This window comes from Hyperoodon ampullatus (genome assembly GCF_949752795.1).
Source record: "Hyperoodon ampullatus genome assembly, chromosome: 4".
Lineage (NCBI taxonomy): Eukaryota > Metazoa > Chordata > Mammalia > Artiodactyla > Ziphiidae > Hyperoodon > Hyperoodon ampullatus.
Window position 1 is genome coordinate 134,477,151 of NC_136917.1, and position 26,890 is coordinate 134,504,040.

The following is a 26,890-nucleotide window of genomic DNA, read 5'->3' on the forward strand; positions in this document are numbered from 1 at the left end:
GATGGCTTATGATGATCCCATTTTTAAAAACTCAAGTGATATCAGCCTATCCCCAGTCTTCTGGTAACTTTCCCATTCTCCATGGTTACGTGGCAACGCTTAGAGTAGTTTTGCGATGGTATCTGAGTTTTTCTGCTATCTTGGTATGTAATCTGTCTGGATCTGGAGACTTGAATTAACTTAAAGATGCTTGATGCATGCTTTCCTACCTTCAAATTTACCTTTCTCTTAACTCTTTCCAGATTGAACATCATTCTTTTTATGCCCTCTGTTTTTGTTTGTTTGTTTATTTTGCTTCTTTTTTCTTCTTAACAGTTTTGCAAGGATAAATTCATTTTAGCCTTTAATCTTCTTTCCCCTTCTTATAGTTTCATCCTTCCTTTATCTACCTTTTTCTTTAAGATGACTGGTCATGGACTGGTTTTTCTCCTTCTCCTCTTCTTCCAATTATTATATTGAAATGCTGAAGTTTAGCATAATTGACCATTTTGGGTATTATGGTCTCTAGGATAACATCAACCATTTCTTCTTTGATGGTCACAATTAAATGTAGAGACTTGAACTCATTGTTCTCTCATGCTTCTTTGCTGTGACATTGTCAACTGACTAAGGTAGAAATTTATCAGATCTGAAGACTTTATAGCAGCCATGTGTTTAATGGCACCTGGTTCTGATAGCGTGACTGATAATAGGAACTTACTTGCTACCAAGACTGGGCAAGTATTTGGAGATGAACTATAATTTTAGTTTGCATTTTTTTGGATAACTCAGATTAATATTTTTTATGTGTGTAGGTGCCTTTAATTTTTCTCTATTTATCATTTTGCCATTAAAATATGGCTATTTTTATATAATCCAGATGAATTTTGGGTTGAAAGATTCCCTTGAGATTTTGATCGGTAATGCACTAAACTCAGTAAATTTGGAGAATTGAAATATTTATTATATTTAGTCTTTCCTTCTAGAAACACGATATGATGCTTCATTTATACAAACGTGTTTTGTGTGTGTGTGTGTGTGTGTGTGTGTGATTCATACACATTTTGGGATTTTTTTCCCCAAATAAGCATATTTTATTGTTATTGCATTAATTTTTAAATTTTTAAAAAATTTTATTTTATTTATTTATTTTTGGCTGCGTTGGGTCTTCGTTGATGTGCATGGGCTTTCTCTAGTTGCAGCAAGCGGGGACTGCTCTTGGTTGTGGTGCGCGGGCTTCTCATTGCGGTGGCTTCTCTTATTGCAGAGCATGGGCTCTGCGTGCCTGGGCTTCAGTAGGTGTGGCTCGCAGGCTCTAGAGCTCAGGCTCAGTAGTTGTGGCACACGGGCTTAGTTGCTCTGTGGCATGTGGGATCTTCCCGGATCAGGGCTCGAGCCCGTGTCCCCTGCATTGGCAGGCGGATGCTTAACCACTGTGCCACCAGGGAAGTCCCAAAGATATGTTAAAACATTTTAATTTTGTTTCTAATCACCTCATGGAGCCATATTATTAGTTCTAAGCTTTCCAGTTAATTCTCTAGGATTTGTAGGTATGCAGTAATCGTCTGCAAATAACGACTATTTTGTCTCTTTTCCAGTGGTTGTTATGTCTTTTATATCAGTTTTCTGCCCTATTTTATTGGCTACAACTTTAAGAGCAATGCTACATAAGTCTGGTGATAGTGGAGCCACATTAATTTTTATATCCTCTGCACCTAGTATAGTACTTGGCACATAAAGGTACTCAGAAAATGTTTGCTGGAGTACATTTACTTAAATTTAGCTGTCAAAGATCTTTAATTAGAGTTAGCAAACTAAAAACCTGTGTGTATAAATAACAATAGTACAAAATAGAAAGCTACACATGACATTAAAAACTACAGATAATAGGGGAGTTCCCTGGTGGCCTAGTGGTTAGGATTCTGGGCTTTCACTGCTGTGGCCCAGGTTCAGTCCCTGGTCGGGGAACTGAGATCCTGCAAGCCGCACTGCGTGGCCCACAAACAAACAAACAAAAACTATAGACAATAAACTACTCTGGCTCTTCAGTGAGAAAAAGAAGATTATGTACAAATGCAGTAAAAGAAATGATTGTGGCACAGGTGGCATATAATACAGGACTTGTGGATGGATTATACTTGGAGATATGAAGATAGGGAGAAAGGAGATTCCCAGAAGAGGGACAGGTCATTAGCAGAGATGGTCACATTTGGGAAATATGATGGGTTTAAGGCAAAAAATGTGAGCAGGGCATTTTGACTGCTGTACAGTTCCCGTAAACAGTGTGGAAGGATTCAAGGTTAGGAAGGTTAATGGGGTCAAACCACCAGGATCCTTGAATGGCAAGGTAAACTCTTTTTCACCAGTGTTTCTCAAGGTATTTCACATCACCAGAGACGTGGAAAATGATAATATTTTTATGGTATATTGGGATAAACAGAAACTGTGTACTGATAGAGGTGATGACAAGAAATGGGGGATTACGCCCCAAGCCTCACTAGACACCCCAATGGCTATAATGTTTCAGCACAATCTGTCGTTCTTCTGAGGGACACCCATGTTAGGAAGGAGGTAAGATTTTATCAAGGCATATTTTCTCTCTCATTTCAATTTAAAGATGTTTTGAGCTTTATGCCAAGTAAGCCACCTCCCCACCACACACATAGACTCTTTTTTACATGTACCACGTATGTTTCCAGCTACCTGTTCAAGTATCAAGAGTCCCATTTATTTACTTTTCTGTCAAAACTATGGCTTTTAATTGTAAGAAGAGATGACAACCTACCCCTGTCCCAGGTTCCTTAATTTCCTACCCAGATTGTGGTTTACCAAAGATCAATTCTCAATTTCTTGGTGTGTGTATCATTGCACTTGTTTTATCCGACTTGCTTTTGATTTTGTGATCCTTCTGAAGAATAATTATATCTTAGTACTAAAGCAGCTGAATTTTGACATGAAATTCTCTCAAGATTACCTGTGGTTCCCCCAGAAGTAAACATACCACCTCTGACAATTCTTTCGGGAAACTAGTATATGGCTCTGAAATAATAATTAATCAAATTGTTATACTTCCAGTCTGAAAGAGCTACTGTAGACTGTAAACAAAATTACCTTAACAGATGATTTTTCTTTAGAAAGGACTTCCCTTGATTAAAGAAACAAGTTTAAAATACACAGTACCGTAATTTGATTTGCCTTTTTTTCCCCTTTAATTGTTGTTGATCTCGTCTTCTCTTTTTTCTTTTTTTAATTTCTTAATTTCTTGATTTAGTCTCTTTTGTAACTATTTCTCTTTGCTACTGTCCACGTGCCTGTCTCTGGTGGATTCTATCTCTCCTCCGTCTCCCACATAATGATTTACTGCTTCTAATATGCTCTGAGCAGGGAGCCAAGAAACTAAGTGTGATCACATTTTTTTCTAGGCAAGATTTTTGTATGGACCTGAGGGACCTTTTAGAGTGTTAAGCATGTGAGCTTTAAGATGTTAATTTGAGGACATTTCTTTTGGCTGCCCCATGGCTCCTAGTTTTTAGTTGTGTTCTGGATGGTTGAGGCATCCTATAAATGTTTAAATATACTGTACAAACAGTCATATGTCTTGAGACTGCAAGGAGGGGCTTTGTTTTGTTTTTAGTGCAGTGATAATGACACTGGAAATAAAATTATTTTATTTACAACTCACTGAAAAGAAATTTGACTTTCCAATTTTTATTACTACTTTACGAATCAGAAGAGTAAATATGCTCTTATGGGAAATACACATGTTGCTAAAAAGTAGGTTAAAGCCTAAATAATGTAGTGTCATAAAGATATTATCAACTCAGTGACCTGTTGGATTATGAGCTCATGAGTCAGGCAGGGGCTGTGTCCAGCTAGTTCACCACTGTATTCCCATTGTCCCGTGTTGCTTCTGGTGCATGGAAGTCACTCACTAAATATTTGATAGTTGATTGAGTGAATGAGCAGTATAAATCAGACGACTATTTTTAATTCAGCAGACATGAATTGAGTGAAGATTATATGCCTGTTCCAGTGCTAGCTCACTGAAATATCCAGAAGAATTGGTCTCAAAACGTTAAGTACAGAGAGGTATCAGCATAGAGCAGTCATAAAAGATTGAACATGTTAAATACACAAGCATTCTTACAAGTGTCCTAACATCAAAGGGATATACAGGTTGCTCTAGGATCACAAAGGATGGAGAAAGCAATTTTGTTAAAATGAAATTAAAGAAGCCCTCACAATGAGATGATGTTTGGGTTTAGACTTGAAATATGCATTGGGTTTTTCTAGGTATGCCATAGGTGGAGCAGAAGAAAAACAGCCAGAGGAAAAATGTATGGTGGCGTTTCAAAGCGTCCAAGAGCTTGGCAGTTACACTGGGATGGGGATGGGGGGTAAATGTGGGTGATTGATGATTGATTATTAGGAATAAGGGGTAAGGCATTAAGAATGACTCTTCATATTCTTAGTTTGGTTGGCTGCCAGTCCCCAAACAGGGAATCCAGGAGACTGGTTTGGAAAAGAATGCATGGTAAGAATGAGTTCACTGGGAGACAAGTTGAGTTTAAAATACCTGGGAAACATCTAGAAGGGAATATATGATAGACTGTAAGAAATAAGGGTATTGGTGCTTAGGAGAAAATTAGATGAGAGCAGTTGAACTGATGGTTTTCAGCGTATTAGAGGTAGCTGAAGCTATGTGACTGAAGATATTCCGAAGGAGGACGTGGAAAGTGAGAAGAAAGAATTCTGGGGAGTTTCATTTCCTTGTCTTGGTAGTATGGTACAGCACAGCACATGGCAAGCCATAAGCTTTCAGAGCAGTTGTTGTTGTTGGTGTTGTTTTTAAAGCTTGCCTGTGAAATCTGCTGTTTACTAAAGCAATAATGACTTGCAAGTAAGACCTAAGGTAAGTTTTTCCCCTTTAGTTCATTAGTCCACATTTTGGAATTTTCTGCCTGGCTACAAATTCTTTTTCTTTTTTTTTTCTTTTTTTTTTTTTTTTTGCGGTACACGGGCCTCTCACTATTGTAATCTCTCCGGCTGCGGAGCACAGGCTCCGGGCGCGCAGGCTCAGCGGCCACGGCTCACATGTGGGATCTTCCCGGACCGGGGCACGAACCCGTGTCCCCTACATCGGCAGGCGGACTCTCAACCACTGCACCACCAGGGAAGCCCCCTACAAATTCATTTTTAACTTCACATTAGTTACCTATTACTGTGTAGCAATTTACTATAACTTAAAGACTTAAAAAAAAACCACTTTTTCCTCAATAAGTTAAACATAAGATTATCATATGACCCAGCAATTCCTCTCCTAGGTATATACTCAAAGGAACTGAAAAGAGGTGTTCAAACAAAAACTTGTACATCAGTATTCATAGCAGCTCTATTCACAGTAGCTAGAAGTTAGGAACCACCAAAATATCCAACAGCAGATGAATGGATAAACAGAATGTGGTATATCAATATAATGGAATATTAGCCATAAAAGGATCCTCTTCTAAGCTAGAGTTTTTGTTTGCAGATTTCAATTCCTGGGATGTGGTTAGTCTGAGGGCGTTGGTTCCTGGCCAGCTTTTGGCCAGAGGATGTCCTCAGTTCCTTGTCACATGGGCCTCTCCAACATGGCAGTTTGTTTCACTGAAGTGTCCAAACCAAGAAGGCTAATCTGCTATTAAGACAGAAACTATAATCTTTTGTAACCTAATCATGGAGGTGACATCATATAATCTCTGCCACATTCTGTAAGTTAGGAGTGAAGCAGTATACCAACCCATACTCCAAGAGCAGAGATTACACAAAGGTGACAATACCAGAAGGTGGGGATCTTGCAGGCCATCTTGGAGCCTGCCTGCCACAAACGTTAAGGGGTTACCCTTAATGTTTCTGTGAGGCTTTGGCTGTTTATGTAGGGACAACCGTATGCTGTTCCTGACAGAACCCTCTTCGTGTAAATCCAAAAATCATGTATTGAGTATCTATGACTTCATTATGGCAAGTATAAAGAAAGAGAAAATGTGGTCTCTGGCTTTATGGAAATGTAAAATATGGGTCATTTCTCTTAATGCTTCCTATTGTTGTACAGAAATAGTTGCTTAGATATTCATTATTTACAAGGATGTATGACCTTAGATTGATTTGTGTGCTAAGAGACTGTGTTCGTGCATGTGTACGTGTGCCTATTTGATGAAATGACCTGATTCTTGAGGTTTATAGCAAGACCATTATTTTTCTAATTAAGGGAGAGAGAAACCTTGAAGGATACAAACCAGAGAATCAAGGTGGAAGAGATACTATGTTTTTCTTTCCTAAGTTTAAAAAAAAAATGGCTTAACCATTTTCTTATAGGAGACATTATTCAGAATAGCAACAAGTCTATGATAAATGTGTTGAAAATAATTTTTTTAAGGACCTTGATCCTGTGTCAGATCGGCATACTATTATGCATGTCTACCCTTTAATTGTTTTCACTTATCTAGAATGAGAAGGGCATGAAAGGAGTGATGTGTCCTCATTAGTCAGCTATGAATATAAGTCCCAAGCTAATGTCAGAGCTTTAAGAAAATTCAGCATGGTGGGACTGTACTGGGTACCTAAGAAATATTTCTTTTCATGTAGTCTGTTCTCTGTCCTCAGGCAAATATCGTCTTTAACTATCCCCATCTAAATAAAACAGTAGTAGGCTTAGGATCATTTAAATTGCACTGTCTCTTTTCTTTTGAGCGTGTTCTTCATGGGAAACTATTTAGAAGTGAAATGCCTGACCTCAGGCAATGTTTCAAACTCTTTTGTCTTCTCTTTGGCTAGTGCACTAATTCCTAATCTTTTTATGCTGTGACACTATTTTGTGTAACCCTCTGTTCCCATACACGCTTACATTTTAAAGTTAATTAAAATTAATTTCATTTTGAGAGCTCCACTTGCCTCTCGAGGTAATTGGAGACATCCCATAGCATGAAAGACAGAAGGTTGGCAATTACTGATTTAGTAATATAGTTACATGTGAAAAAATCTGTTTAATAGTGTATATGACGTGGTAGGCTAGTCTTGTTTTAATATATAGTAATTGTTACTATATTTTAAACTGTATTAAAATATGAGACTGCTGATATTCACATCTATGGGCAAATAACCTACATATTCATTCTTTCATCCACTTATTAATTGACTTAATCAACAAATCTTGAGCACTTGCCTGGTGCCAGAGTCTGCCCAGACCCCTGGAGGCACAGTGGTGAACCTGCCTAGCGAGGCGGAGCTTGGGGATTTTTAGCAAAGTTGATTTGTAGAGCTATGTACATAGTACCTTGTGAAAATGGTGTCTTTACGTAAAAGCGATGGAAAAACTGTGAGAAAGTGGGTTATAAACAGTTGTAAGAATGCCTGAGGAAAAGAGCCCAGTTTGTGCTGAGATTTGTTTGCCTTTTTCCTATTCATAATCCAACTACATTTTTATTTAAAAGGAGTCCTCGTCAGAGTAAAAGACAGAAAGAGCAGTTGCCTATAAATGGCAGCCCCTCCCTTAACTCCTACATGCTTCCTGAGCTCTCCCTAGTGTAGCCACATGAGCCACTGGAAGTATCACTGGAGTGCAGCAATATGTGATCATCTATGCCTTTATAGCAAAAGGGAGGGACATGTACAGGGTAGTAATAGCTTTCTGTGTGCGTGTGAGTGTGTGTGTGTGTGTATTCCATACATCAGCCTTGTAGACAACATCAACTCTCACACACGAGCTCACTTTGTATTAGTGATTAATTGGGGGTTTTTCATATAAAATAGATGAAAGTGTCACCTTAATGTTAAGTTGATTAATCACACTGTTGTGCTGAAAATCTAACTGAAGGAATGTGCACTTTCATCTGAACAGGAGAAACCTTTTTTTGGTGTTGGGGAGAAGAAATCTGGACAGCCATAGGGGAGGAAGAAATTGAGGAATATAAAGTACTAGGGGCTGCAGGAGGGGTCGGATATAGAATAAAGTTACTAGAAAAGAGGAAAGTCCTCAGAGGAAAGCCCCCAATAAAAAAACTTGGTTTACTTTTATAAAATTGGGTATATTGAAAATTGCAGAGGAATCTATTATCCTTCTTTGCCTGTTTCTTTCAGCACTTTTACTACCAGATCTTAGAACTCAGGTTAGTTCCATAGTCCAATAAGTTATAGGCTTAAATGGTGGCCAAATAATAATAGTAACAATAATAAGAATATAATAGTAAACACTTAGTGAACATTTGGAATATTCCAAGCACTATGTCAAATGAGTTATCTCATTTAATCTCTAGAATCCTATGAGGTACCTAAGTATTATTTTCTCCCTTTCGTTGAAAGGGAAACCCAGGCTTAGAACAATTAAGCTGATTATCCAAGGTCACTATGACGACATGTGGCAGAACTGGGTTTCGAACCCAGTGACTTCAGAGTCCATGCTGTTAGTCATTCTACTGTCATATTCTCTGTCAGAGCTGGCCTGCCTGTCAGGACTGAACCCAATACCAGTGCATTGCCTTGTTTTCAAGGAAAATTGTGTACCAAAAATCTGAAAAAATTGGAACCTTCTGAAAGTTTTGGAACATATCTGATCCCTAAGATGACAGCTGTCCATATTTATTTATGATTTGTAAAGTACATTGATTTGTCCAATTACATAATTCAAATTATAATGTACAGATCTTCTTCAATTTACAATAGGGTTATGTCCCAATATACCCATTGTAAATTGAAAATAATTTTGTCAAAAATGTGTTTAATACACCTACCAAATAGCACGGCTAAGCCTAGCTTACCTTAAATGTGCTCAGAACACATACGTTAGCCTGCAGTTGGCAAAATCATCCAACAGAAAGCCTATTTTATAATAAAGAACGGAACATCTCATGTAACTTATTGAATACTGTACTGAAAGTGAAAGGCAGAATACTTATCTGGGTACAGAATGGTTGTAAGTGTATCAATTGTTTACCCTCGTGATCACGTGGCTGACTGTTAGCCAAGGCTCATTACTGCTGCCCAGCATCACGAAGAAAGTATCATAGGGCATGTCACCAGCCTGGGAACAGATGAAAATTAAAAATTAAGGTATGATTTCTACTGAATGTATGTCGCTGTCGCAACATTGTAAAGTTGAAAAATTGTAAGCTTAACCATAGTAAGTTGAGGACCATCCGCATGTTAGCTTTTGTACATTATTAAACACTGCCCAGAAAGTCTAGACTGTTCCCTTGCCATTCACTATTTTATGCTTAAGCCTAAACATGGATCTTGGCTATATTTCTGTAATCAATAGGGTGACAACTAATAGAATTAACAGAATAGTCCACAAAGGAAAACTTCATTGTCCCTTTGGTAAGCATTTCCATTAAGAATGACAGAGAGTGTCAAGAAAGGGTAGATGTGGGTGGGATCAAATAAGTATTGTAGACCAGGCAGAATTCTCTTAAGGTTTTATTACATGAGTAGGTTATATAGTAATAACTTGTTTGGGGTCAAATTAATCACAGAGAAGTTACCTTTAGAGTGAGAAACTGATATCTGTCTTTGAGTGCCAAGGCTTATATAATCTGTTACTCTAATTATTCTTTATTGTTATATAGGATGAGCCATTAGATAGTTTTAAGCTTTTTTCTGTGGGCTGTGAATTTGTGTTAATCTGGAACCTCATGTTATCTCTGCCAATTTTGTCATATAGGTGGTAAGTTAAAGTCTGCAATAAAAAGAAATATTGCTAAGGGAGAAATGGCAAGCTGTGCTAGAATGCAATAGCATTTCCACAGTATTAAAAGATCTTATTTCACCCTGAGTATGTAACAAACATCTTCCACTTCAGCCAGAAAATTCCTATTTGGCTTTCCCCAGTTGGTTGCTTTGGTCAATGGCAATTTCAACAAAATCATTCCCATACTAGCTTTTCTACTCCAGCCACAGGATTTTCCAGAATACTACAAATGTGCTTTACTTTTTGTGTTATGCCCATAGCTCAGGAATTTGCTGCTTTCTATTTGGAGCCATGCAAATCGTGATCACCCTGGGGGTTGTGGATCTTCTAGGGAGTCAGCCCTTGGCTTTTACAGGAGCACAGAAGGGAATATTTTCCCAGAACTCTTCTCACAGTGTTTTCTTTCCATGCTTTCAGTTTCTCATGGCTGCTGGTTCTGTTGGGCATCAGGACAGGGTAAGGTATCACAAATAGGATAGGATCAAACAGGATCACACTGAGCATAGGGTAATGGTCTTACTTTTTAGTACGGGGCTTAGCTCATGCTGCATCATGGATGCACATTTCCAAACACTAAAACAGAACTCTGAGAAAGGCTAAGCAATAAGTAGAGTGAAGTTTTGTTGTGTTTGTGTTTTTTAAAAAGTTTTTAATATCAGATGTTGGCTGAGAAATTTCTTGCAGAACTGGGTATGTGCCATAAACATAAAAATTACATGCTAATAACTGTAAACCAACAAACTACCACCATCAACCAAAAAGATAAGTTATTTCTGTATCATGGAGTGATTTTTTAGGTAAATTCTACATTCTGCATTTGAGAAATCTGAATAAATGTTTTATAAAAGGTTACTCAGTTCATTTAAAAAATACTGATTGAGTGCCCAGTATGTGTAAGACTTCATGTTGGATTCATTCAAAGTATGGAGTTAATGAGACACATAAATGCACAAAACTCCCATATGGCTCTTTCAGTCTAACCAGGAAGATGAAATATGCATTCAGCTAACAATGAATGCTACAGGGTGGGAAGGGTTATGAACAGAAACAAGAGAAGTAACCTAAAACTTTCGGAGAAGTTATTTCCAGGTGGAAGATCACATAAGGCTTGGTGGAATAGGTGATGTTTGATCTGGCCCTTGAAGGGCATCTAGCAATTTAAATGAACAAGAGCTGAGGGGAGAACTGACATGGTTAGAAACTCCAGGCAGAGGGGATAACACAAGCAAGGTGAAGGTGAAAAGCCTGAATCTGGTCCAGGAGAGCGAAAGTTGCATTTGTGGAGTGTACAGGAGTGTAGTGAAATGAGGTAGGAATGGCCAGTTGGAGCTACATCATGGAGAACTGTAAATGCTAAATCAAGGAGTTTGGGAATTGCAAGTTATAGGCATTTAATATTTTTGAGCGGAATGGTGATATAATCTGAGCTAGTTTTCTGGACCAGTATTAGTAATTTCATTGGATCACTGCAGGACGGAAGTGAGGAGAACAGTTAGAATGCCATTCTGATGATCCAGACAGAAAGTCATGAGAGTGTGAACCAGAGTGAGAACATAGGAGCAGGACAGCTATCAGATAGCAGGCATACTAGTCCTCAAGTATAGTTTTTAGGACTTGACTTTTAGGGTAATGATGTAAAACTGTGTTTAGAGGAATACAGACAGGCATCCAGGATGCTTGTTGAGGATAAGGAGAAAAGAGGGCAGTTGGTGTATCAGCTTGTATAGCGTTTAGAACTTTGTTTTGCCAAAGATAAGCTGAGGACAACCTGCCTCAGAATCTCCTGGGCTGCTCACTTCATGAGAATCTTTCCAAGCATGGAAGCATGTGACCACTGGGTTAGAATTCCAACACAATGAGACCAAGGGGATTAGTATGACTCCTATATGGACCTCTTAATTTTGAGATTATGCTCCCAGCTCTGGCTGGCCTATCTTTGGACAGGAGACAGTCAGGGGAGAGGAAAGATAATTCAGTGTAACATCTTTATTTCTGTTGGAAAACAGCTCTGAATTTATGCCAAATTTTAGTAGATCTTAAAGAGACCATTAAGTTTCTTTTGCATATTAAAGATAATTAGTATCTACAATTCTTAAAACTTCTGTGGGATCTCAGGTCCTTTATTCTCTTAAATTATTGAGACCTCAGAGGGTTTTTGTTTATATAGCTTATATGTATGTGTCGATATTTATATATATCAATATTTGCCATGTTAGGAATTAAAGCTGATAAATATAAAAAATATTTTTCAATTCCTTTAAAAGTAACAATAAACCCATTACACATCAATATTAAAAAAAGTTTTAATGTAAATTAACAGTTTCCAAAACAAACAAAAATATTTGAGAACAGTGGCAAATCTCCTTAATGTCTGGCTTAGTAGAAGAGGACCGGATTCTCATAGCAGCTTCTACATTTAGTCTGTTGCTATGTGTTATTCGGGTTGGAGTGAAAAAATTCTAGCCTCACACAGATAAATTCAAAAAGGGAGACGTATCTTAATAGCCTGTTCAGATGATTGCTGATCGTCTTCTTTCATCCAACACCGGAATTCTTTAACAAGTGGTAGTTTTTAAAGGTCATTTGTGACGTGGAATCTGAAAACCACATCCATGCACTTTTTGTATTCAGTTACATAACATCCAATGATCAGTCTTGTGCTTTGAGTGTGTTTTTTTTTTTTAACCTATGCATGGTTTTGTACCATAATGCATTGCTCATTTGGGAAATATTGATTCATTAAGTTAGGTAGATCTTCCAAATGTTGAAACATTTTATAATAAATATCTATTAATATCATCACCAGTCTCATCATTGAGAAGCTGTCAAGATCTCAGTGATGCAAACATTTTCCCAAAATTCTAGTTTTGGCTTGAAAACAAATTTTACCAGTGACAACAAATACTTCCAGTTGTTTTCCTTGAAGTTACAGGCTTATGTAATCATTTTTGAGAAAATGTCTATCAAATACTCAAAACTGAATATAATCATAGTTTGTCAGTTGAAATTTCAAGTAAAAACGGGATTCCAGCAAAATAAAAATGACTAGTTTAGCTCACAACTCAGTTGTACCAATGCTTAACCTCCAAACAACCATGTGCTTTGGTGTGTAGCAAAAATGCTTTTTGCCTGCTTCTCATTTAGTTTTTTTTAAAAAAACATGTTTAAGAGCTAATTTGATAAAACTAAGACTTTTTACTGCCTTATTAAGTTCATTCTTAGGTGAAACTTGCTCCCCGCCCTGGCAAATACATGGTGGTCAAGGATGCAGTGACTACTAGTTTGAAGCCAGCACTTCTGATCATGTTAGGTTACCCACAAATTTATTCACCTTAGTTTTGCACCATTAGCAAAAATGTCAGTGTGGTGAAAATAGCAAATAACGTCTTATTCTAATTATAAAAACAGTGTTGATTCCTGGGTCTCCAGAAAGAGTCTTGAAGAACACTCTTTAGGAATGGCTACTTCTTCTGCCTGAAAGTATATGGATAAACCAAGTCTTGGATATTTATTTACACATAATAATGATTGTATTTTTTGTGTGTGTGTGCGTGTTTTCTGCTCATGAGCCAACAGCTAGTCACATGGCCTAAATTGACATTTATATGCTATTTTGGGGGGTAGCTGAGGGAGGCTTTGTTGGTGTCCCCCATAACCCCATTTCCATGAGCACCAGACTGACCTTCAACAACTTAAGCCTCTTGGAATTCTTTGTCTGGGAGCATTCTCTGACTGCTGAGTGCCTTGGGCAAAACCAAGTAAATTTAAATAAAATTAAAAATTCAGTTCTTCAGTTGCACTGACCACATTTTAAGTGCTCAATTGCCACATGTGGCTAGTGGCTACCATGTTGGAAAGCATAGATGTAGAATTTTTTTTGTTTTTTTCCATCACAAAAGGTCAGTAGGACATCACTGGTCTAGCGATCATATTTTCCATATGGAAAACTTGGAGCAACTGTATTATTGTTGTAGCTGACGCCTGCATATTCCTGGTTTGTTTGTTTGTTTTTTAGCTCATTGGGTCCACCTTTCAAAGAGCAACTCTTTTTTTTTTCTTTTCTTTTTTTTAACACCTTTATTGGAGTATACTTGCTTTACAACGTCATGTTAGTTTCTACTATATAACAAAGTGAATCAGCTATATGTATACATACATCCGCATATCCCCTCCCTCTTGTAGATTTTTTGATGGTGGCCATTCTGACTGGTGTGAGGTAATACCTCATTGTAGTTTTGATTTACATTTCTCTAATGATTAGTGATGTTGAACATCCTTTCATGTGTTTGTTGGCAAACTGTACATCTTCTTTGGAGAAATGTCTGTTTAGGTCTTCTGCCCATTTTGGATTGGATTGTTTGTTTTTTTAATATTGAGCTGCATGAGCTGCTTGCATATTTGGGAGATTAATCCTTTGTCAGTTGTTTCATTTGCAAATATTTTCTCCCATTCTGAGGGTTGTCTTTTCATCTTGTTTATGGTTTCCTTGGCTGTGCAAAAGCTTTTGTTTCATTAGGTACCATTTGTTTATTTTTGTTTTTATTTCCAATTCTGTTCGAAGTGGGTCAAATAGGATATTGCTGTGATTTATGTCATAGAGTGTTCTGCCTATGTTTTCGTCTAAGAGCTTTATAGTGTCTGGCCTTACATTTAGGTCTTTAATCCATTTTGAGTTTATTTTTGTGTATGGTGGTAGGGAGTGTTCTAATTTCATTCTTTTACATGTAGCTGTCAAGTCTTCCCAGCACCACTTATTGAAGAGGCTGTCTTTTCTCCACTGTACATTCCTGCCTCCTTTATCAATGATAAGGTGACCATATGTGCGTGGGTTTATCTCTGGGCTTTCTGTCCTGTTCCATTGATCTATATTTCTGTTTTTGTGCCAGTACCATACTGTCTTGATTACTGTAGCTTTGTAGTATGGTCTGAAGTCAGGGAGCCTGATTCCTCCAGCTCCATTTTTCATTCTCAAGATTGCTTTGGCTATTCAGGGTCTTTTGTGTTTCCATACAAATAGTGAAATTTTTTGTTCCAGTTCTGTGAAAAATGCCAGTGGTAGTTTGATAGGAATTGCACTGAACCTGTAGTTTGCTTTGGGTAGTATAGTTATTTTCACAATGTTAATTCTTCCAATCCAAGAACATGGTATATGTCTCCATCTGTTTGTATTGTCTTTAATTTCTTTCTTCAGTGTCTTATAGTTTTCTGCATACAGGTCTTTTGTCTCCTTAGGTAGGTTTATTCCTAGGTATTTTATTCTTTTTGTTGCAGTGATAAATGGGAGTGTTTCCTTAATTTCTCTTTCAGAGTTTTCATCATTAGTGTATAGGAATGCAAGAGATTTCTGTGCATTAATTTTGTATCCTGCTACTTTACCAAATTCATTTATTAGCTCTAGTCATTTTCTGGTAGAATCTTTAGGATTCTCTATGTAGAGTATCATGTCAACAGCAAATGGTGACAGCTTTACTTCTTCTCTTCCAATTTGGATTCCTTTTATTTCTTTTTCTTCTCTGATTGCTGTGGCTAAAACTTCCAAAATTGTGTTGAATAATAGTGGTGAGAGTGGACAACCTTGTCTTATTCCTGATCTTAGAGGAAATGGTTTCAGTTTTTTGCCATTGAGAATGATGTTGGCTGTGGGTTTGTCATTTATGGCCTTTATTTTGTTGAGGTAAGTTCCCTCTATGCCTACTTTCTGGAGGGTGTTTTTTTATCATAAATAGGTGTTGAATTTTGTCAAAAGCTTTTTCTGCATCTATTGAGATGATCATATGGTTTTTATTCTTCCATCTGTTAATATGGTGTATCACATTGATTGATTTGTGTATATCAAAGAATCCTTGCATTCCTGGGATAAACCCCATTTTTTTAACATCTTTATTGGAGTATAATTGCTTTACAATGTTGTATTAGTTTCTGCTGTACAACAAAGTGAATCAGCTATATGTATACATATATCCCCATATCTCCTCCCTCTTGCATCTCCCTCCCACCCTCCCTATCCCACCCCTCTAGGTGGTCACAGAGCACCGAGCTGATCTCCCTGTGCTATGCAGCTGCTTCCCACTAGCTATCTATTTTACGTTTGGTAGTGTATATATGTCCATGCCACTCTCTCACTTTGTCACAGCTTACCGTTCCCCCTCCCCATATCCCAAAGAGCAACTCTTTTAATGAACTTATTCATAGCATATTAATTTACCATGAGGGAACTAAGCATCTTTTTGGCTGCAAATAACAAAATAGTCTTCTAAAATTGGCTTGAATAATTGGCATGTACTGTGCTCACAGAATGAGTTCTTATAATACAGAACTGGGGATAAGTTCTGCTGCTCAGCACTGTTCTCAAGGACCCAGGTTCTTTCTGTCTTTCTGTTCTGATGTCCTCAATATGTTGGTATGTCTCCTTTAAGGTTGCTAGGAGGCTAACACTGTTCAAAGCATCACCTGATCACCTAATGAAATCTAAACAGTAGAAGAAAGAGGCGGCTCCCTTTGGGCATCTATCTTTTTAATGAGGAGCAAAATCTTTTCCAAAAGCTCCCAGCAGACTCTGTTGAGTCCTGTTTCGCCAGAACTGAATCAGATGTCCATGCTGCAAGAGACAGAGGCTGGGAATACCAGTACCTGGCATTTTTAACCTCTATAATGGTAGACTGGCTCTGCTGGCAAAGAATGTAAGCCTTACGAAGACTGAAAGTTTGGTCTTGTTTTGTTTGCTTGTGTCCCAGCACCTAAGACGATGCCTGGTGCTCAGTAGATATCTATTAGAGGAATGAATTAATGAATTAACAAGTACATGGTGTGCCATAGAAATGAACCTGCCCAATGAGGACATTATGCTCCTGTCTTCCATCACTGCTCTTGTTGTGGTACCTTGAACCAGGCCATCCTAATTGATTGGCTCTCAGAATGAACTCTTAGATTCCCAAGACTTCCTTACAACCCTCAGTAAGGAGATCTCAGATCTTGGGTGATGAGGACATTCGGCAGCGCCTTCCACCCAAGCTCTCTACTGTTTAGACCACCCTTTTGATTTTTAATCTAAATGAACAAAGTATAGATCAGGTTTGAGTTTGGCATTTATCCTTTTTATATAACAATTGTAATTTCAGGGACACAGAGCACACAATTGCCAGTCATTAGAATAAGAGCAGGCTCAGACTGCTGTTAGATATGCTGTCCTGTGTGTGTTACCCCGTGTGGATTTGGTTTGTAGGTTAGGAATGCTGGGATGTGGGCAATCAAACAGGTGTTCCGAATTTCCCCCGTTAGGCTCACTTCTCAAAGCACCTGGCAGCTGGGTGGATGACGCATTCATTTCTCATTTGAAGTTGGTGAGTGAACTTAAGGCCCACTCAGCTGGACTGAACAGCTGTATCCCACCCCCCCCAACCCTGTTCCTGGTTTCCTCAGCCCTGATCTGGGTTGAGGCTGCTACTCACTAAAGCTGTTGTGTGTGAGGCTGAACTGAAACTTACAATTCCAAGCTCACTGCTTGTGATGAAAGTCAGAAATGCTAAGATTGGGCAGATGACTGTGTAGCAGGAGATTAAAGAAAAAGGTCTTTGCAATATTAATAACATATTCATATATTATGTCATATACAGGGCATTTAAAAAAGTTATGGTATTTGGGTTTGTTTCATCCACCAACACAGTCCTGGGACTGTCATTTCATCTCACTAGGTTCCTTATGGACTCCTAAATATGACAGGTGAAAATAGTTTCTTGTTGAAAGATGACTTCACAAGTTGGATTTCCAGTATGTCCCACATATTTCCAGTGAACAAGTTCCATTAAATCATGCATCTAGTATTCTTCTCCTATACTTCACTCCCTGGATACCCTCCAATGCTATGGACATGTTTTTTTCCTCTCATACATTTGCAGACCTCATTGTAATCAGCATTACTTTACAGGCTTTGAGGGTTTGAGCTAAGAAGAATAATGGCTTTCTAAATGCTTCTTGTCGGTCCTAGCTCAGTGACTTGTATAGAATAGACAGTAATACTATTCATTGAATTAATTGGTTGGGAAATGTTCTTGGACAGGTTCCCACTCTAAGCATTAATATATATAAGCACTTAGGTACCTTTTATTCTAACAGGTTCCCTTTTTCCCCCTCTTGGCTTATGTGGTAGTAGAGTTCTTTATTTAGCTTTGTCACCTTTCTGGTCGATGATCCTTCTATTTCAATCACAGTAGACCTAAATATATTCCTAGTTGCTTAGCCTTGGACACATTATGTAATTGTTTTGTGTCTTGATTTCCTTATTGATAAAATGAGAGTGATAAAAGTACCTACCTCATAAGACTGTCATGGGCCAGTGACTTAATACATGTAAACACTTAGCACAACCAACATTTATTTCAGAACTGGAGTTGTTCAACCTCAACTGCTGGTTGGCTATGGATACAAAAGTTTGGCGAAATCAGTGAAAGCATTCTGTGAGCACTAATGAGGTCTATAGAATTTATGATAAAGCATGTTGCATATATTCTTATTATATGAAAATTGTGTGCTACACATCCTTTATGTAGGTAAAATGTATAAAAAGCCTGTGTATGGATACATGTGCACACAGCATTTTTGTTATTTTAAACATTTACCACCAGGTAACACTGTCCCTACTTTTGTTCTTCAAGCTTATGGATGTTTCTCTCCCATATGGATAATGTCTGGATGTAGCCTGTAGCAGATGTTGTTGGTACCCTACCCAGATCTCCTTTACTGGGCCAGTGCATCCATCTCCCAGCTGCTGCGGGTATTGGCTGCTAATGACTCACACCTGTACCCTTCTCCAGAGGCCTGCCCTTGGCTGACAGTAATTGCCTCAACCAAGTATGTTGGGGAGATTATGAGATCATGCCCCAGCCCCCTCTCCTGTTCCCCAGGGGTGGCTCAGAGCCAATGACTGTTCAGGGGTATAACAGCCCAGCCCCCTTGCCTTTTGGATGGGGCAAATTCCGTGGTTCAGTCCACGTTCTAGAACGGCTCATTGGATCAGACTGAGGCTAGATTTCTGAAACCATATCTTTGTGTAGCTCCTTCCCCCATTCTGGCTTGCTTCTTTCACTCTTGTTTCTTCTGACAGCACTCTGTTTATACTCAGGTGTGTAAGAAATGCTGTCTCAGGCTCTGCATGTAGGGAACCTGATCTAAGATGTTGCTAATTTCAGTGCCCCTATTGTTTTCTTAGTTCCACCATCACTTATGCAACTAATTCCCTATATTAAATAATCTCTGGCTTAAATTTCCTCTCTTTGTTTTGTTTTCTTGGTTGGACCCTGCCTGATAGGCATTAACCCTGCTCATATCCCCTGTCTTTACATATTTTAGGTTGCTCAACATCAAATGCCCTTGTTCTTATTATATACCTGGTTATTTCTCATAGTATTTTGATGAATACCCCAGATTTTAGCATCTCAAAATAAGTTTCAAAGCCTGAGTCAATTACACCTCCCTCTTAGGATTGTTGTAAGAATTGTATGAGCTATTTTTTTTAAATACTTAGCTCTGTGCCTGGAATGTAGAAGTTCTTAATAAATGGTAGTTGTTTGGTTGATATTACTCTTGTAAGAGACTTGCCCAGTCTGGATAAGATGCCTCATCCCTTGTTCCCAGAGAACCCTAATAAATTCCTTTATCACAGTGCTTTATTACTCTTTATTATAATCTTTGTTTTTTATTCTATTTCTCCCAGAAAAATATGAGCTTCTCAGTGTCATCTAGTGGTATATTGGCTCTCCAGGGGAAGAAAAGACCTGACAGATAGCTTTTGCTGTTTTTTCTTGGTGAAAATAACTCCTACCCTGTCCATTTTCAAGCTACCAAAATGATGTCACTGAACAGTGTTGGGAAGAGACACACAATTGGCACACCAACTCCAGTCTCTACTCTGAATCCCTAACACTCAGCACAGTATATCCACCACAGGAGCTAGATGTTCAAGAGATGCCTAAAATATAGTTCTTGAGTGGTCAGAACTTGATTATATGCCCTAAATTGGTGAAATTCCTTGATATCTAATTTTTGTTATGTAACCAATAACTTGTATTGGTTATATAAGTTCCCCCCCGCAACCAATACACACATATGCACAAAAATTGCCCATGCTATTCATGAATCAGAGAAAAGGAAGTATTCATCATGATGTAATGGGAAATACCCATGCCCTCCCTGGGCATGTTGCCTACTAACTCAGACACAGATCTCAAGTTTGTGATTTGCTATACACATGAATGGAGCTTAGTCACTTCACCTCTCTTGGCCCCAGTTTCCTCAGAGTTGGAAGCCTAATTAGTGTATAATTTCATTTCCTCCTTCCCTCATTTTCCTCATTCCTGTATCAAACTTTGACTTGTACATTATGCTAGATATTGGAAATATGACAAGGAATAAGACTTGGCCCCGGCTAATGAGCATCTCAGTATCTTTTTCCATGAACATCCCATCAGACTGAGGCCATGAGTGTGCTCATTGCCAGATGGTGTTATGCAGGTGTACCAAAGGCCAAGATTTCACATCATTACAAACTTTAGCACTTTGACACATAAAGGTATTGTGCTAATAGTTTTAACTTTCTGGATAAATTAAACAATGATCAGTGTAAGCAGTTCTCAGAAAATGTCAACAAGATAATGTTAATGGTATGGAGAGAACCCTTGGTGAACAGCTTGGTTATGCTGCTCTCTGAGTTAGGCTCAAACTCAGTCTGTAGAGAGGGTAGTTTCTTCAGGACTATTAAGCAAAATCTGAAAACATTCTTTTGTGTTTAAGTCTAAGACATACTTATCCTGATTCTTTCTTCCATATTTTGATAAGAAAGGCATGAAGAATGACTCTTAAACTTTAGTGTTCTCCTTCAAGGCCATATCCACCCATTGGCTCTAATGCCTTTGTTCTCATCATCTGTGATCTCCGCACTTAATTTTTTTTGTTTTGTTTTGTTTTGTTTTTGTTTCTGTTTTTGTTTTGTTTTTGCGGTACGCGGGCCTCTCACCGTTATGGCCTCTCCCATTGCGGAGCACAGGCTCCGGACGTGCAGGCTCAGCGGCCATGGCTCACGGGCCCAGCCGCTCCGCGGCATGTGGGATCTTCCTGGACCGGGGCACAAACCCGTGTCTCCTGCATAGGCAGGCGGACTCTCAACCACTGCACCACCAGGGAAGCCCCGCACTTAATTTTTAAAGCTGCATTGGTTTCCAATAGGAAATTACTGTTGGGAACATTTTTCAGTTGCTGAAAGCTGTTTTTGAAAAGAGAATTTGTTTTGTTTTTGACAGGGGCTGATAATATCCGGAAATACTGGAGCCGCTACTACCAAGGATCTCAAGGGGTAATATTTGTATTAGACAGTGCCTCTTCAGAAGATGATTTAGAGACTGCTAGAAATGAACTGCACTCAGCTCTTCAGCACCCACAGTTATGCACTTTACCGTTTTTAATATTGGCCAATCATCAAGACAAGCCAGCCGCTCGATCAGTACAAGAGGTATGTCTCATTAAGGCAACAGCTCTTTGTCTGTCTTGTTTGTTGACTTTTGCTGCCATGTTGGAATCTGAAAAGATTCTTGTAATTGGAGATATGCTGGTTATACTGTTTTGCAACATGAAACCTAAGTTTTTTTAGAAAACAGAAAGCCTATATCAATCTGATAAAAATTATTATTCACACCCCTAAGCCCACTTGGAGACCATAGATTTTTTTTTAACTGTTTAGCAAAAGTTAAAGGATTTATAGGAATATATTTCTCATTTATTTTAAAGGGCTAAAGGTCTGGTCATTTAACTTTTTTTTTTTTTTTACCTCGACAGCTTACTTAGTTCATTCTTCTTTTCAAGGAATGCGTCGTGCGTATTACCATGCATCACTTGCCCTCAAATGTCGTGTTCTTGTCCCTCTGAAATGCTCACTGTGGACGAGAAGCAATGGGTCCTATTCTGTAATCAGCCAGGCTGAAAATTGATGTCTTATCTTGCAAGTTCCATGCCAGCAAATACCTTTTAGTATGGACCCATTCTTTATCTTCCATATTTAATTTCATTTCTTAGCTTGTATCTTTCCTATAAAAGCATGAGACTAATTCTGGGCAGATAATCAGCGTCTCAGCAGAGTTTCTGATTCATGGTACTAAAGTAATAAGATATGTGAATAGCTTTCAAAACTTAAATTATAGTGAATTTTAACCTTAAGAATAGTGAAATCAAAACTTTTGATGTATTCCTTTACGCCTGTAACTTTCAGGATATGTTCCATTACTTCCCCCATGCCCCCCCCCTTCAGAAATTGTGTGCTTCTTTTAGTGACTTCGGAATAATAGGAACCACATTGCCCTTTAGTCTGAAAATGGATGAGGAGCCAAGGACATAACATGTTCTAACTCCAGACTCTCTCCCACTTTGTGTGGGACCCATGGGCAAATAGCTTTGTACCTGTGCCTGTCTTCTCACCTGTAAAATGGGAATAATGTGATTTTTTGAAAATGAGAAGTGAGTGGGATTAATTTGAAGTGTAGGAGGTACTGTATATAGAGAATTGTCATTTGTTTTAGAAAAGTCGTAAAGAAGGCAAGGATTTCTTATTAAATAGAGCTTTAGAGCTTATGTGTATATTTAGTTGCCTCACTCAGAATTAAGTAGTTAGCACCTTTTTCCTTTTTAGATTTTGTGAAATACCTTATGGATAACATTAAGTGATTAAGATAAAAAGAGTAATACAAATCTATTTAGACAGTCATCAATGTGCAGATCTTCAGCATTGTAATTGGGTGCCTTCCTGATCTGTTCTTAAGACCTCAGGTACATCTTTTAACTTCTTAGCACCAGTTTTTCTGTCTGTAAAATGGATATAATACTGAAAATGATGGGTAGTTATGAATGTTAGATTAGTTTATGTTTATAAGGTGCTTTGCTGAAAATGCATTAGTATTCTGAGATTCATTGTGGAAAATATAATTTTTTTTTGCTTTTTAATTTAAGAAACTGTTCATATGTTTCCATAGACATCAAAAAAAGAAACTAATGTGTTCTTTAAACCTAATATATGACTCATGGTAATCCTCCATAGGAATTAAAGACTGCTACATTGAATAAAGGAAGCTTTTAACAATTGATTGCTTTGGAGTGTGCCATGTGGGTGTTGGCTGGCTGTCTCTCCTAGGAAAAGGCAACTGTCTTTTTGTGATTCATCTTTTAGTAAGAAGAAGTTGTGAATGTAGAGTAATCATAGATATACTTTGAAAACTATTCTAAACGTGTATATACTGGAACATATGTGACTTTGACTTTTCCTTTTTACTCATATCCATTTTAAACTAACTTTCCTCAAAATTTTGACTTGTGATGGAATTTGCAAATACCATTTTGAGGACTGCTCTATGTAAAGCATTTTCCCTATGATTATATAAACACGTACTATTCCAGGTGCATGTTAACATTTTAGAATGCCCTAATTGAATTCATGAACAAATTCCATTGTAGATCTTGAACCTATCGAAACATAATGAAGTGCTTAAACTTACTTTGGATTTGGGAGAGAAAGAAATGGAAGCTTCCTATTTTCCCCATTCCTTGAACAACAGAGGTTTCTCAGTGTAGTTATTATGATGCTTTGCTGTAGTACTCCTAAGAATGTTTATACCTTATTGTTAGCATAAAAATGGAATCTTAAACTTTTTTATAAATAGTAACCTCAGAATGGTTGGGAGTAGGCATGAGTAGAAGAGGAGACAGAAGATTGAGAAGTGAGCAAAGTTACGTGTTACTTGAAATATGTTGAGAAGTCGTCATCTGTTTATTACTTTCTTTCCTGATCCTAAAGGTATTACGTGCTGTGTGCTGCTCTGTTGCTTATAAACATTTTTATTCATTTGTACCTGCTCATTTGTGTGCACTTTGTGGAATTTCCAAATACTAAAAAGATGGTGTTTTACTCTGCAGAATACCTGTGAATTTTAGGTAAAATTCTGTTCTTTCAGAATCAGGGAAAATTCATTCAGTTTACCAAGAAGCACAGAACAATTCTTTGATGCAGTTAAGAAAAGACGAGGCATAGAGGCTCGTTGATTCTTCCCCTCCTCCCATTGAAATTATTACATTTTATGTTTAATGCATTATGCAAAAATTTTGCAATTATTTATCCTGTCACTGGAGTAAAACTTTAAGAATTCATTTATCATTTAATGAGGATATCAGGTTACCACTGAGCTTAGAAGCTGGTAGGAGCCGGTGAAATCTATAGGAGAAAGCTGAATTATCACTTGGATTCCAACAGAGGATGAAAATCATCAGGAAGTTATGTATTTAGTTCCCTCCTCTATGATGTGAATTTTGCTAGGTTTGTGTTGAGAAGTAGGATAGGAACAGTGGTTAAAATTACTATGTAACCCACTGACAGAGGGCAACATGCCCAATTATTTTGTTGCCCTTTTAGAAAGCAAGTGGAGTCTTGTGCATTGCATAGTTTCCCTTTCTGTGATATACCTACCTGGTAATGACCTATGTTTAACTTACCAGAATTTTAAGATTTTATGCCTTGAGACTCGATAGTAGAAACATGTTTTTTAACAAATAAGCCTTTTTTTTTTTTTTCGTAATAACAAAACACTGGGAAGAAGAACACCCTTTACATACTGTCTGAAAGCCAAGCAGTTCTTGCAACAGATGTTTGTTGTATTCACTTTAGGGAGGTGTAGTTACCACAGTTTCCCAGAATTTACTCATATCAACTATTTTCCTCTGTAGAAAACATAATATAAAAATCTATAATTATGTCAAGTGACCCACTTGATTCATTAGGGGAAATTCTGGTCTAATATAAATGATAAAGCTTTCTAAAATAAGAATCATCTTAAGGGTAAATAGGTTGGTTTTTTATTTGTATTGAATTGTAATTGTATCTAATTTGTTTTACAGCTCCCATAGGAGAGCATACTTCAGTTCTGAAGTTATTTAATAGATCAGGAGGATTTTATGAGAAGTTACGTTGATAGAGTAGCCAATAAAAGTAATCCTGTTTTCCCTCGACACAGTTGCTGATTGTGATTCTTTTACCTCCTAGCTTTTTCAAATCTTATTCTCATTTTATTGGGCATTACCATGTCTTATAAAATAACACGTTTTGTCAACATGAAAGAAATAGTTTATCCTTTCAGCAATCTAATCTGATTTGATATTCATTCATCTCCTTAATCCAAAAGTATTTAACTTTTTCAGAAATAATACATCAAAAATACTGAGTTAACTTGAATATTTTATATTAAAGCCAATATTAAGAAATATGAAAGCTAACACAACATTGTAAATACACTGTACTTCAATTTAAAAAATGTAAAAAAGGATGAAAACTGTGAAACAGAATTTTGAAGTAGAATTATAAGGTCAGATGACACTATTTGGTTCCATGGCTCATTAATTGTAGCGTAGGAAAATCCAGCTTGTAAATTAGGATGTCAGCATTAAAGTTGAAATTTGTAATCAGGCATTTCTCAGTTTTTGCTCAATTGTAATTTAGTTCGTTATTGTGATGTACATTGAATGTGGTGTTCTATTTGAGAAGAATAGAAGAGTATTTGTATTTCTGTAATGATATAAACATTACTTTTTTAGACCATGTTTTGTTCTGATTATCAATATTCATGTTTTTTGAATAGTACTTTCAGTATTCACCATGTCATGAATAGTTTATCTAGTTCTCACTTTTTAGTCTAGACATTCTCTGGAAGAGGGTGCTAATATATGTTTTATGTTATTTAACTATTACATTTAAATATAATTACTTCTTGTTTATAGATAATTATTTCTACGTCATGTACTTTTCCCCTTTCCTACAAAGGGTCAGAGAGAGTTTTGCAAGATTGAAATTTTTGGACACTGTTTGTCTGTAAATAATCCACTAGTTTAAAATTTCTATATTTACGCTGCTTGACAGGAGAGCTGTTCTTTTCTGGTAGTTCTATGAAGTAATGAATATCATCTCTGATTTTACATGACAAGTCTTTTATTAGAAGTGCAAAGCAGTGTTTAAATCACATAAAATCTCAGCTTAATTTAATATTACTTTCTGTATATGGAGAGAAATGTGTGTGTTTGTGTGCGTGTGTGGTATAGTCATTGTAAAGTGTCATATACTTTAAATCTTAAGAATCTTCCAAATATCTTGACCTTCTTGGCAGCATTTTAGAATAGTGATTCGATTTCACATAGAACAGTGTACATACCTATTGTGTGAGCAGTTTGAAAACTCCCTTATAGGATGTACACTTATCCTAAAGTGATATAAGAGATACAACTTATTTTTTGTCCATTCCTTACAGATGTACTCCATTCTGTTACAGTTTAATCTTGGGGAAACAATGAGAGCGTTTGGAAGTCAGTTTTCCATTGAATGACTCAGTGATCTCTTGAAACTGTTTACTCACTTGCAGGAGAAGCTGAAATCGCAATCATTTCAATAGTTAATTACAAAAGTGTCATTATTATAGAGCAACTTTTAGAGACTACTTGAAACAGCCAGAATATTTTATTTACTGTACTTAAAAATTTTTTTATTTATTTATTGCTTACTTACTTACTTATTTGTTTGTTTGTTTGTTTATTTATTTATGGCTGCATTGGGTCTTCGTTGCTACGCGCTGGCTTTCTCTAGTTGCGGTGAGCGGGGGCTACTCTTCGTTGTGGTGCACGGGCTTCTCATTGCAGTGGCATCTCTTGTTGCGGAGCACAGGCTCTAGGTGCGTGGGCTTCAGTAGTTGTGGCACGCAGGCTCAGTAGTTGTGGCTCATGGGCCCTAGAGTGCAGGCTCAGTAGTTGTGGCACACGGGCATAGTTGCTCTGAGGCATGTGGGATCTTCCCAGACCAGGGCTCGAACCCGTGTCTCCTGCATTGGCAGGCAGATTCTTAACCACTGTGCTACCAGGAAGTCCCTTTATTGCATTTTGATGTGCTTTTTCTTTTTATATGCATTCCTTGAAAAAAAATTAATTTGTATATTTGATTTCATTGATTCTAAATCTAGCCATCTTGATCTCACCATCCTAGGGAACCCTGTATACCTGTGTTTCTTGCACCCACCAGGCAATATGATGAGAATATGCCCTGCCCACTGAAAACTAAAGAAATTCCCATTAACAGATATGTTACATAAGAAAGGTCCCTTCTATCAAGAAAATTGTTTAGGTGGG

General features: G+C 37.5%; 1 protein-coding gene across 1 annotated transcript in view; it reads left to right on the forward strand.

The window, feature by feature from the left end:
• ARL15 (ARF like GTPase 15) overlaps nt 1-26,890 on the forward strand; it is a gene marked incomplete at its 5' end in the record, with an annotated part of 422,400 nt that overhangs the window by 177,907 nt on the left and 217,603 nt on the right. The window contains one exon of the mRNA XM_079703157.1: nt 20,992-21,200. Within this exon, the coding sequence (XP_079559283.1) occupies nt 20,992-21,200 (209 nt within the window). The remainder of the gene's footprint in view (nt 1-20,991; nt 21,201-26,890) is intronic.